The sequence below is a fragment of the Thunnus albacares genome, chromosome 6 (assembly GCF_914725855.1).
Source record: "Thunnus albacares chromosome 6, fThuAlb1.1, whole genome shotgun sequence".
Taxonomy (NCBI): Eukaryota; Metazoa; Chordata; class Actinopteri; order Scombriformes; family Scombridae; genus Thunnus; species Thunnus albacares.
This window is the reverse complement of record NC_058111.1, coordinates 32,691,624-32,704,963: the sequence shown is the minus strand read 5'-3', so window position 1 is coordinate 32,704,963 and position 13,340 is coordinate 32,691,624. Positions and strand designations below refer to the sequence as shown.

At 37.7% G+C, this 13,340-nt stretch overlaps 1 protein-coding gene and 1 long non-coding RNA gene across 2 annotated transcripts; both read left to right on the top strand.

Annotated features, from left to right (window-relative positions):
- Positions 1-9,091: 9,091 nt before the first annotated feature.
- On the top strand, positions 9,092-9,925 carry LOC122983395 (zona pellucida sperm-binding protein 3-like). Its single transcript, XM_044353114.1, has 2 exons — positions 9,092-9,648; positions 9,744-9,925. Exons 1-2 carry the CDS (start codon positions 9,145-9,147, stop codon positions 9,864-9,866), a joined length of 627 nt encoding a protein of 208 aa, XP_044209049.1. The 5' UTR covers positions 9,092-9,144; the 3' UTR covers positions 9,867-9,925.
- Positions 9,926-10,690: 765 nt separating this feature from the next.
- LOC122983396 lies at positions 10,691-12,677 on the top strand. The gene is made up of 3 exons (XR_006403671.1): positions 10,691-11,013; positions 12,267-12,505; positions 12,583-12,677. It is a non-coding gene; the product is annotated as an uncharacterized LOC122983396 (long non-coding RNA).
- Positions 12,678-13,340: the final 663 nt, after the last annotated feature.

Sequence of the window (13,340 nt, the reverse complement as noted above, 5' to 3'; positions counted from 1 at the left end):
GACAGTGAAACTCTTTTATTTCCTCTCTTACCTGCTGATGCTGCAGGCAGCAATGTAACTTTATATAACTGTTAATATAAACCTTATATAAGTACTACCATATTATGTAATCTCAACTTCCACAACATAAAATGTAACATAAAAACCCATCTAGGTTTAGTTCCTAAAAGATAAGTCTGTTGACCATGGGTCTTTCCATTTAGTCTATTACTGTCATGACCACAAGAGGTCACTGTTTGTATTGAGTTTAGACAGATGAGTGTCAACAGAGATCATACATGTATCATGATTAAACTTGTCATGCGCTGTGTTTGATTTTATGTAAAGGAGATGTCATTTTACCTTAATGGCACAATATGATACACAATATGATACACATTAACAACAGTATGTTGGTAGAAATGTGTTTATTTGCAAGATCTCAGTCTGATGAACAACACCGTGTTTGACTAGCAGATGGCGGCAGAGAGCTGAAGAAGAGTGTTTATGGACCATATCATCAGATCAAGGTGAGGAGGAGACAACACAAGGCAGTTATTGTTCCACTATGCCAATTCTCGTCAACATTGAATTACATTGGCATTAATAGGATTCAGAATGGGATCCTATACAGTCAAACAATGCAAAAGTGTCGTTCTCTTTCTGTTAATATCTGCATTTGCTTTTGCAGTTTTTGCAGTGATTTTTTTTTTTTTTTAAATTCTCAAGCACTGACTTGAAATGGTTAACAGTCACAAATAGCTCATAGTTATGATACATTATGACAGATATAATGTGCTGTGATTAGTCCTCTCACTATGGGCAAAGTGCATTCAAGCTGTTTTGAGTCATTTAAGATAGCACCCCATTAGCATCAGGCTCTCTGTTCCACTGAGATGCTCTGCTTACCTCCAAATTGACAGCTTTATAACATAACAGCTCTTTGGATATCCAGCCTTTAAGCTTGTAAACCACCAAAGGAAACAGCTGCCATATCAGCACCGTACCTCAGCTCCAACAGGCTCACTGCAGTTCCTGGAGGCCTGTATAAACGTTACGTAACTACAATAGAAGCGCAGTTATTGTTTTTTGGTTGTTGACTCGGCCTGGCCATTAAATCAGTCAGAGATGCCAGTCTATGACTTCCATATGAAAGCAATGTACTGTTAGTTTCTACATTTACAGTTTAAAGTTTGGCTGTGACTTTAAAGAGACAACCAGTTCAGATTTGTTAATCAGTTTTTGACAAACAACTTGACAAGCAGACCACCAGTGCTGCAACACTTTTCAACTCTGAAACTTACAAAACGTCATTCCTAAGCCAAAAAAGGAAGTGGCGAAGCAGTTCTGTCATGTCAGCGATTTGCATGGACGCGTATTACCTCAGTTGCAGTCATTTCTGTCTGGATCTGTGCTCTAATTAACTTGTAAAGGTGTAAATGACACTTTGTTTGTGTCAATTAGAAGTCACAATAGCTCCAGGCAGATTGATGCTGTCATTGTTATTGCAGTTCCTACACGTTGCTGAATGACGGGAAAGGTCACACAGAATGTCCCTTTAACCTACACTCACTTCCCACTTTATACAGTAGTCCTGCTTAGTATAGTGTAGAAGTGTAGTTGTGATTTAGGAACAGCCTGAATTCTCAGAAGCATTAAAGGACAGGTTCATAAATTTTCAAGTGTGGCTTAAAACAACAGTCAGGTGCCCATATGAACACTGAAAGAGGATTTCCTCGCTGTAATCATTCCTCCTGTTTATACTGGCAATTAAAGGACCATTGTCTAAGATTTAGTGGCATCTAGCAGTGAGGTTGCAGATTGTAACCAACTGAATATCCCTTGCCTCCCCCTCCCCTTCCGAGTGTATAGGAGAACCTACAGTGGCCGTGAAACTCACAAAAAACGGGAAAGGCTCTCTCTAGAGCCAGTGTTTGGTTTGGCCGCTCTGGGCTATGAATCTCTTGTTCATCTCTCTGCTGTGTTGAGGTCTGAGAGTGTGTCGGCCTCTTGAGTCACTCTCATATTCCTGGAAGCATCTTCAGATGATGAATGGGTCCATTACACTGCTGGATAACCATTTGACAAAGCACAGACTCAGCTACAGTGTTTAGGATTTTTGTGCTATTCAGTATCTAATGTTTAACCAAAAGGTCTCTGAACCTCTTCACCCTGTATACGTGCTTTATTAAGTTGCCGTTTGTGTTAATGACAAGGTATGGTTGTTAAATAAGCCACTGAAAGTTTTTGTTTTTTAGTTTGCCATAGCAGGGGCACAACCACCCTCTCTATCTTTCCATATCTAAAGATAGTGTTACTTCTGTCTAAAACTAAAAATACATGCTTGTTGATGCTCTCTTGTGTTTATGCTGAATGTTTGAAAAGTGTGACAGCTAATCTAAAAACTGCTGATATCAAAGTACAGTAAAATTCACTGTTATTGATGTTAAGGCCATTTTTAGCAGCTGATGTCAAAAATATCCCCAATGTGAAAACACTGTTCATTAAATCTTGATGAGTGAGCATGAATTGATTTCTGCGGCCATTAATGATAATATGATTGGGATATATGGTGATGATGGTGATGAGGATTAATGCTACAACAATTATTATTATGTTATGACTCTGAAATTAGGGTTTATGGTAGAAAAAACACATTATTAGAATATTGGACATTGACTTCAGGAGCACTTGAGGCACTTAGGGTGAGCAGTAAGATACCTTTTTTGCTCATGTGACCCTCTGTTGTTACATGAGGGCAAAAAATAAACATATTCTGCTTTAATTAAAGTTTTAACAAAATAGCACCTGTCTTCTTGCATGTCCCAGAAGCAGTTGAAGTAATTATAACAGTAGCAGTAGTACTGGTAGTACTTTATACTATACTTACTACTACTTTATACTATACTTATTTTTTAAAGTAAAAACTGGGAATTGGGAAAATTAAAAACGATAAGATAAGGTTGAGTATCAGCTCAGTTTAGAGGTCAATAAGACATGAATTCTCAGGTTCACCAGGTTCACACTACTGCCTGTCCATTCATTACACTCACCTCCATCACACCATGAAAACATATTTTCAGAATTCAACTTCATCCAATGTCTTACTTGAATCAAGACCAGTGACATTAAAACAAGTTCGATAATTGATTGCAAATGGTATTTGATGAAAAAAAAAGGATTTAATTATCGTAAAATGTGAGACAGTATTATGTATAAATTGCCCTTCTTTAAAAGCAGGTTTCAACTCTCTGAGCTCCTATTGTGATATGTTCCATTTGCATATGACTCATGCACTGCAGGAAATACTATAGTAGTATAAGACTATACTGTATTTCAGGGCTTTGTTGTGTGTCTGATTAAAAGAGATGTACTGTAAAATTTACTTTTTTGATATTTGCCCTTACTTGCCCTCTATAGATATAAAACACTCCGCCCAGCAGCTGCCTTACTGAACACTGCTGGCATTGAGCCTCACACACATCACTCCTCAGTCACACTGCTGCTTTGGAGAGAGGGATATCCTGACACACACATATTTCATTCTGCACAGTGTTTGGCTGTAAGGCACCACATGTGAGGTACAGTATTTCTCGTGTCTGTCTTATGGTTAATATTTCATGTATAATGCATCATTTTGATTTGGAGGAAAACACCTTTGAAGATTAAAGTTTAAAATCACGCCATTGATTCAAGCACAAGCACGAGGGTGAACATACGTATGTTTGGATGCATTTATAATGGGAGTGTGTGGCTGTGTGTGTACAAAATTAAACTCTATGTGATCAGTCTTGTGTTTAAATCATGTAATTTCTTGGCCAGTACAGTACATATTCACCCACATGCACCACTACTCATTCTGAGTTTGATTTAAATGTGTTTATTTTACCATGGACTATGGTTGAAAATGCAGAGGGCCTGATTCAGTTTGATCACTGACTGGAATGGCTTTTGCTGTCTAGTTTCTGGTTTCCCTGGTGCCCCCGGTGCCCTCTGTTCATCAATAGGCTCACTGACGCATTCAGGGACATGCATGGCAAAGCCCCCTGGGCAGCGGTGTAAAATGTAGGCTACATAATGCAGCTGTTAGACAGATGTAGTGGCAGAGTCATGCTGTCCTCTCTCCCCTCTACTGTGGCATTGATAGACTATACCTTCTAAAATGACCAATATTAAAGGACATCATCATGCACATTTACAGGCTACTTTTTTAATCTCTGGCTCTACTGGAATATCTTTGCATGATTAAACACCTTATTTATCTTACACCGCCCTTTATGCAGCAAATCAGTCCAGCCTCTGTCTGAAACAGGCCTTTTTAGCTCCTGTCTCTTTAAGGCCTGCTTGCTGATGAGCCCGCTCTGTTCAGATCGGCCAGCTCCCAGAAGCTGCCCCTCAACAAACCATGAAACAAACTATAGTAGTAGGATTTCACTGCTTTTGTTCTTTACTTGAAATGACAACTTCTCAAATACATTCGTACATGTTTAAACAAAAATCCGATCCAAAATATGAGTGTTGACAATGCGAACAATGCATGGAAAAACCTTAGAAATAAACTTAGCAACCAAGGCTACAGAACAGACCACCATTTATGGGCATGCCTGACTATCTGACGTCAGCTAATCTGCAAGGTAGAAAAAACTGCTGCAAATGAAGTCTTCAGAACAGGTTGAAACCCTCGCTTTTGACTTGCAGGGAGCATTTCTACATACGCTAACGTCAAGTTTTGAAACTATCCAACATCTTAACTGTTAAATGAATTTCTGTAATAACCTTTAAAACAATAGAAACTGGAGCTGAAGTATCAAAATTTAACAGAATTTATTTTCTTGTACAAGAAGGAGCGTTTCACAGTGCAACACACAGGATGAGGTTACATAGAAAAAGGCTCCCAGTGGAGCGCTTGTAACAGAGTTTTATACACCTTAAGTGGGCGTTACCGTTCTTTTCTTAATCTATCAAATACAGACTTATAGATAACGTCATGTCTGTTTTCAGTTCTCCTATTCAGGATCCATCCTGCCCAACTGACTCCCAGATGACATGTCTCACCCTGTCTCCAATGAATTTTAATTCCTACATCTTCCTCTTTACAAATATAATGCTGAACTTCCTTGAACCTTAGCTGATGAGTCTGCTGATGTTGCAGAGTTGCAGTACAAGACAGGAACAATTCATCATGATCTAGGTAACAGTATATAAATAATAGAAAATCACAAAAAGCATAACATGTCCTCCTTAAACAAACAGACATCATGAAACACTATATTGGCATGATGATTTATAGTCATATGAAAATTCACTGTCCTGAATGAGTTGGCTGAGCTATGGGAGTGAATGGAAACTTAAAAAAACAATTGAATTGGCTTTAAAGTCCAACTGAAATGAAACTGCCTTTTTTGTCTACTACAGCATATGAACTTATTTATTTAGTTTTTATTTACTCTTATTATTTTTTAACTTGCTTATTTTATTTACTGACTGGTTTGCATATTTATTTATCATGTGAAGTTTCATTTCCCAGAACCAAAAGATAGCTCTGCATGATGGCGCCATCTCATACTGGGCCCAGGTGGTTGAGGGCTGATTGGGGGCCCTGACTGGTTTGGACAGCTTGGTGTCTGGGGGTTTATTCCCCATTCAACCTCCTTCAGATAGAAAGATGCTCCTCAGACCCAAATGAACAGATCCCTCTTTTAGGGCTGGGGCTATTCCAGAGGTTATCTGACCTGCAAAAGGCCAGCAACCTCCTTCAGGTCTGAGAGAGACCCAAAGCAGGAGGGAGCAATGAGAGCAACAGGGCCTGATTGCATCCTGCTACACAACAGAAGTGCCACAGACTCTGAACAACAACCCACATCAGCTTTCCTGCTGAAGTCTCCTTCTTATCTAACTTACAAACATGAACACACATCTTGTCCTGCACATTAGCTTGTTGAACAAGCCACCAAACAAACATTCACTGGGGAAAAGTGAACCGCTAAAGTCAGTTAGCAGGCTAGATTCTGACACCAACCCCCAGTTGGCTGAGACAAAAAGGAGCATTTCTGATATTTCCCCTAAGACCCTTTCTCCATTCTAATACAAAACTTTTAACAATTAAAAATATGTTGACATTATTTTTTGACTGCAAAGAGGGATGATTCACCGTGATTTCAATTGGACTTTAATGTATTATGATAAATCAGTGTTGAATCCTGAAGATTTAGAAAAATATGAAGTGTGCTGTGCTGAGCCTCCATAGACTGCAATATGTAAGTGATAAATTGTATATGCCACCATATAGAGTAATCAGTGAGGTGAGGATTTTGAAATTTGAATGGACAATGTACAGTATGTCTATAGGATTGTTTTTAATGTAATAATTCAAAAACTATAACGATACAAAAAGTGATAACACCCATGTAGAAAGAATTCTACACAATTTGACTTATGAATTATTTTGATAGTATTAAAGGAGCAGATACAAATCAAATTTGTCTTTAAAGCAGCTATAATCAATATTTGTATATTAACAATCGATCATATGATTACTTGAGTGTGAAAGGGTCATAGTGATGCGCTCACAGAAATTTGTTATTGTATCTGCTGGATGTGTGGATTGGCAACTGTTTGCTAACAAGTTTGCCATATCAACCTAATAAGGAGATAATATTATGTCAGTCATGTGTCTCTCTCCAAGTGCCAAACCATCTGTTTTTGATAGCTTAAAAAATTATATTCCTCAGGAATATCTCATTAAATACGCAAATGTATATTATATTATATTATATTATATTATATTATATTATATTATATTATATTATATTATATTATATTATATTATATTATATTATCAAAATGCACATTTGTCATGCAATCATGAAAAAATAAACATTTGAAGAGAGAGCATAAAATTTAAAAAAAAAGATAATAATAATAAAAGATACAATAACTATAACTAATGTGCAGTAATGAGTTGAGTTTTAACAAGGCACCGAATTATTAAATGACTACATGTGGTAGTACATTTTGGTTAATTGATATAATATATATATTTTTTCTTTTATTATTCATAAGCTATAATATCTCATATTACATCATGCTTAAACTACTGCCCCCCTTTTGTGTGACATTGTACACTCATAATATAATCTATGTAGCATTAAAACAGAACGCCTTGTATTATGAAAAGGTTTGGACTCTCCCTTTGGACTGTCACATCATACCTTTCACTTTCCACTAACTCGCAGCATCCTGCAGTCTGACTGACAGGCATTTTTCATTACTTATGTACTGTTGCCATGGCAACCGCACACCCCCCGACCTTGAGATGTGGTGTTATTTCAGGCATCCTACGCAAACGTGCCATTTGCAAAGATAAATGATGAGAACAAGAGAGCAACCTGCCTCACGCTGCATACTGCATGAACAGCATCAGGATGGAGGACGTCCAAGATCCACAAGATGAAATGACAAATTCCTCAGAACCAACACGCATCAGTAGACATCATTATAATGAGGCTTCATTTTGGTTATCTAACTTTAGTTTATCTGTTATTATTACGTCTCCTTCAAAATTTCCAAACTCTCCAAAAACCCCATCTCCCAGTCTTTTTGAATTATGAATCAGTGCACTCACGATTTCTGCTCACACAAAAACATAAAATCATATGCATGATATATCCTAACTGACTTTGTTAGTACTGTTGGTATTCTGGCTTACTGTAATAAAAAAAAAATCACTTGGAAATGTGGGTATGTTTCCATCTGTGGTCTCTACATTTATCATTCATAATGCTGCAGCAGAGGCCTGCAGAGATGGTCATACATTCACACTTTATGTGGAATTAGTTAAACTAGATGATTTATTTGAATAAAAAATATACAGATGTCTTTAAATACATTATGATTTATACCTGTCTTGGATTTATTCAGCAGTGGAGGAAGTGCTAAGATCTTTTACTCAAATAAAAATATTTAAGTATTATCAGTCAAATGTACTTAGTATAATATCAAAAGTAAAAGTACTCATTATAGCAGAATGGCCCCTCCTCTGTTAATGTCATTATATTTTTTATAGGCTATCATTGGATCATTATTATTGATCATGCATTAACAACATGTAAGCATTTTCATAATGGAGCTGCTCAAGAAAGAAGTCAAGACGATAATTTTAATGACTTCACACTGCTGAGTAGATCTATGTAAAGCAACACTAAAGCAGTTTATAATGTTATTTATGTTTTTTTTTCTTGATTGGCAGAAAATCAATTGGCAACTACTGGATAATTGATTAATTGTTATTTTCTCAAAAAGCTGGTTCCAATATTTCAAAGCAAGGATTTTTCTCTGTTTTCTGTAAATTCTTGATTTTGGACTGTGGATCTGAAAAAAACACTGAAGACATTTAATTACATTTAATTTAATTAATTACATTTAATAGACTAATTATTGATTAATTAAGAAAATGATTATCATTAGTTGACAACGAAAACAATTGTTAGTTGTAGCCCTAATTTATAAAATCATCTCATATTTTGTTATATATAAGATCCTTATATGTAAACTCACAGCTAAAAAGTACAATATTTCTCTCTTTCTCTGAAATGTAGTACAGTAGAACTACAAAGCAAAAGACAAATATGTCAAAAATGTACTTAAGTAGAGTACTTGAGTAAATGTACTTATAGCTACTTTTCACCACTGGATTTATTTATCATCATTATTATCATTTATTATCTTTTATTTTTAATTTTACTCGTCTTAGTTTGTGATATTAAATGGTGTCTCCTGGAAAAATAGTGGAGAGAGTGAGTTTTTCCTATATAAATAAAGGTTTGCATGAATGAATGTCTATTAAACAGCAAGACATATGCTTATACAAATGCATTCAGTTTGCCCTCTACATATGTAGTCTTTCAAAACACCTTTTGAAATGAATGGAACATTGTCTGCAATGTGTGGTGCACCTGTTGAATAATACTGGATGGCTGAATTTCATGCAGCCACTGTACAAATCATTTCATTGTAGACTGACCAATTAGTGTGAGATGTGCAGCTGTGAGATTCACAAGTGTGGAAAGGGATTCAGTTCATTAAGGAGAGGGAGGAGTCACTTCCTTTGTCTGCCTCAGCAGTCATGCTTAAGAGAGCTGCACAGTAAATACTCTGTTTGCAACAATGGGGTCCAGGCAGCTCATTGTGTTTGGCTTTGTGCTTGCATGTGTCAGGCTTAGTGATGCTCGATTTCTCAGTATAAGTGTACCAACCTACTGGGGGGTCGATGCGCAGAAGCCTGCAGAGGTGGAAGCTGAGCCAGGAGCAGAACCTGAGAGAGAGCACTCCAGGGAGTCTTCTCAACAAGCTGGCAGGCTCCAGTCAAAGCAGATCCAGCGAGCAGTCAAGCCATTCTCCTGGAAGTTTCCAGATGATCCAGTGGATCCAGTGTACAAGCATCCCCCCAAGTTTAAACTGCGGCAGCCGGTGGTGGCAACCAACTGTGTTGCTTTGAGGTGCGGGGAAAGTAGGATCCAAGTGGAAGTGAGTCAGGACCTGCTGGGCCTTGGAAAGCTGATAAAGCCAGAGGAAATCACACTTGGTGGTTGTTCAGCCACTGAGATTGACGAGTTGTCTCATGTGCTGATCTTTGAATCTGAGCTGCACAGCTGTGGCAGCACACTTGTGGTAAGAGGTTTTAATGTATACAGTGCATTGGATTTCCCCCTTTCACTCAAGTAATGTCAATCAGATTTTTAAACAGTTCTTTTTATATTCCTTAGATGATTGAGGATGCCTTCATTTATGCCTTTACACTGGTCTACAACCCCAAAGTGTTTGGCAAAAGTAACATCATAAGGAGTCAGAGTGCTGTCATTGGAGTTGAGTGCCACTACCCGAGGTGAACTGAAATCTGGATCAGCCTACAAAGACCCACTTAATTTACTGTAGGAAGAAATCACAATAAAAGTTTTAACCTCAACACACTGGTTCTAATCAGTTATTTTAAAATAAGAATTTGTCACTTTTTTACATTAGAAGAACTGTTACTCAGAAGAATTTTTCCAATCAGCGCGCAGTATACAGTTTGTGCTGAGTTAAGCTAGTAAACAAGTTTTGCACCATATCCTGTGACTTTTTCAAGGTTGTTAGCTGGAGCTGGTTGCACCAGCTATTTGTAAATTTAACTTCAGTATAGTTAAACTTGTAGTGTTTAAGTGGAGACTTACACATCACAAAATTAAAACAGTTTGAACCACATATAGTCCTTACATAGAGATTAGTTGCTACTTAATATTTACAACCAGTAACTGCAACTGTAACTGCACCAACTGATAAATGTAATGTTAGCTTGCTAAACTATAACTCGTTTAAAGTTAAGAGGTAGTGGGATACAGTAGACACAATTTTGTTAGGTTAGTGTAATCTACTAACTCTGAAACACACACCTCCATATGTGCAGATATAAATAAAACAAAGTAATGCCTACAAAGGATTGGCAGTTATGTTAAATATATTGTTTGTGCCCCATAAAACTGACACTAGAATTAGTTGATTTGCTTTTGTTTGTAGGCAACAGATTTACACATTACTTAAGTGCTCCACCAGTTTAGCATTGCACTACCGTAACATTACCGGACTCATGAAGGACAGAAAGGATCGAAGTCGATGAAACAGAACCAGAGATATCATATTATGCATTCTTCTTCCTGGTCAAATTACCCACAATGCAACTTGACTCACTTTACTTGACTACACAGATACAGATGGGTTATTGTAGCAGCTAATATAGCCTCAAGCTGCTAGCTTAAAGCAGAGATGAGGAGCAGGCTACAGAGGTCTGGGCTGGAGATGCTGCTGTGCTACTGATGCGCTGCTTTCATTATGCTGCCTGTGTAAAGATTGATAAAGACCAGCTACTCTTACACACTTTGTGTCTACTCTTTGATATTTTTATCCAAGTACAGAGCGTGTACCCCTCAGCAAGTTGGTGCTGTTTTGTACAGATGCTGATGTAGCAATCCATGGTTTGTCTTCATGTAATCAGTAACGGTAAGAACTGTACTCCATTTAAATTTTTCTTTGCAGTTTCAGGAAGCACAGTGTGAGCAGCAGTCGTCTACTTCCTGCCTGAATGTCCTCCTAGGAGACATGACATCAATTCTTACAGTTACGCTGATGATAATCAAATCTATATTGCTGTGTCTCCTGAAACGAGCCCCATAGATGCCCTCCACAATTGTATTTTAGACATTAATGCTTGGATGGCTCAGAACTTCCTTCAGCTCAACCAGGATAAAAGAGGTACTCTTTGTTGGAACAGAAGCACAGAGAGAGAAAATTACCTCTAAGTTGAAGTCACTGGCACTCAGTCCCAGCCACCAGGCTAACAACCTGGGTGTCATCCTAGACTCTCATTTGACCTTCAATGTCCACATCAGGAATGTGACCGAATCTCTTCTCTTCTTTTATCACTAAAAATAAAAATATTGCGTCTGTTTCTCTCCCAGGCCATTTCTGAGAAACTAGTGCATGCTTTCATCACTAGTAGGCTGGATTATTGTAAGGCTCTCCTTTCTGGTCTACCAAAAAAAGCCATAAATCAACTTCAACTTAAATGATATTCAGCTGTTCGTGTGCTGACCAGGACCAGAAGGAGAGCACACATTACACCTGTTTTGAAATCACTGCACTGGCTACCTGTTAGTTTTAGAATTGATTTTTAAGATTCTTTTATTGGTCTACAAATCACTAAATGGTCTCACTCCTGACTACTTGTCTGACATGGTTTTAAGATGTGTACCCACTAGACCCCTCAGGTCCTCTGAAATGTTTATTTAAACGTGTGTTCTTTTTAACTCTTTATGTTCAGCACTTAGTTGCATTTGATGTATGACTGATATAAATGTATGATATAAATGATTGATTGATACAAAGATACTAAAGCGTTGTATTTCACTTTGCAGTTCATGACTGGTGGGTTATGAGAAAACACTTAGGAAAGTCAGCATGTGGGAAATGTGATTTTGCACAACATTCATTTATTATATTTTGACTTAGATGACTGGAAGTTTGAAAGAGCCTCTAGCAACTACGCCATGGGACATGCAAACATCAGTCATGCAGTACACACACACACACACACCTCAGAGTATTGGTGGATAGCTGTGTCACTATCATGAGGCCAGATGCCACGTCTGAACTGAGACAAGCTTTCATAAAGAACCATGGAAGTGTTTTGGATATAGATGTACATTAAGATAAGTCCCATTTCTTGAGATGTTGACATTCATTTTCATACACAGGTGTCTGGATGATTAACACGCAGGTTCCAGGATCATGCCTCAGTCTCAGCCTGATAAGCTCCAGTGTCAGGTAGAGGCTCTCAGCTTTTGGCTGCAGAAGACAAACCGCTTGACAAGCGGTATGAGACATTTTTGAATAACTCTTTGATGATTTCCAAGACAACTACAGCATGACACTAAGATCTTCGTCAGTACGTGGAGGGCAGTTGGTGGCAAGGAACACTTTTGTGAGGATACAGGTAATGTGTGGAGTGTCAATAGGAAAACACCTAACATTAATTTTCCTCCTCTGGAACTGAATCTGTCTATTCTTCAGAGGAGCAGTGGTAAGCTGAAGTGACCATGGGCCCCATTGTTGCAGAGCAAATTGAGCCTATTTCATATTTTCTAAATAAATACTAATAAAGGTAATTTCTTTTTAAAGAAGTCATTCATTTGAAGTAGGCTGGGTGAAATGGTACAGGTTGAAGTAAGACAGCATCAAAAGCAATTTTGATGCTAGCAAAGCAGTTATATGTACATTCATGTGCACATAACAAGAACTAATGATGATGAAATGATGAAACTTCTCTTCTCACAGGCACTTCGCAAAGTAATTGCAACAACCTTGTATGAAGCCACTTGGTGTTGCTTATTATGGAAGTGTGTCAACAGAGGTGCTGCTGTTGTTGATGCAGCATGTTGGTGCAGGGTTATAAAACCTACATGATTGTCTAATAAACACCTCAGACAAAGGTCCTTTGTTTCAACAAATCTAACACAAGGATACTTCCGAGTTACAAAGAAATAATTTTGTCCTGCTTTTTTCAAATGTTGCAAGGATGTGAAACTGGGGGCACATTTCAAAAAAGTAATTTGCAAGTACTGCTTACACGCAAATTGTAGCAGTGTCACATTTCACAAATGATTGTCATTTGCAAATTGCAGATTCATATCTACAGGGCTCATGCATGTTCATGCATGAGAAATGATGTCATGTTGCAAATTTCAGCTACAAGAAGTAGTCAGCATTGTCCAACTACTGCTGAACTTGAAAAGTTAGATTTTTTTTTGGAAACACCCTTTCACTTTCTT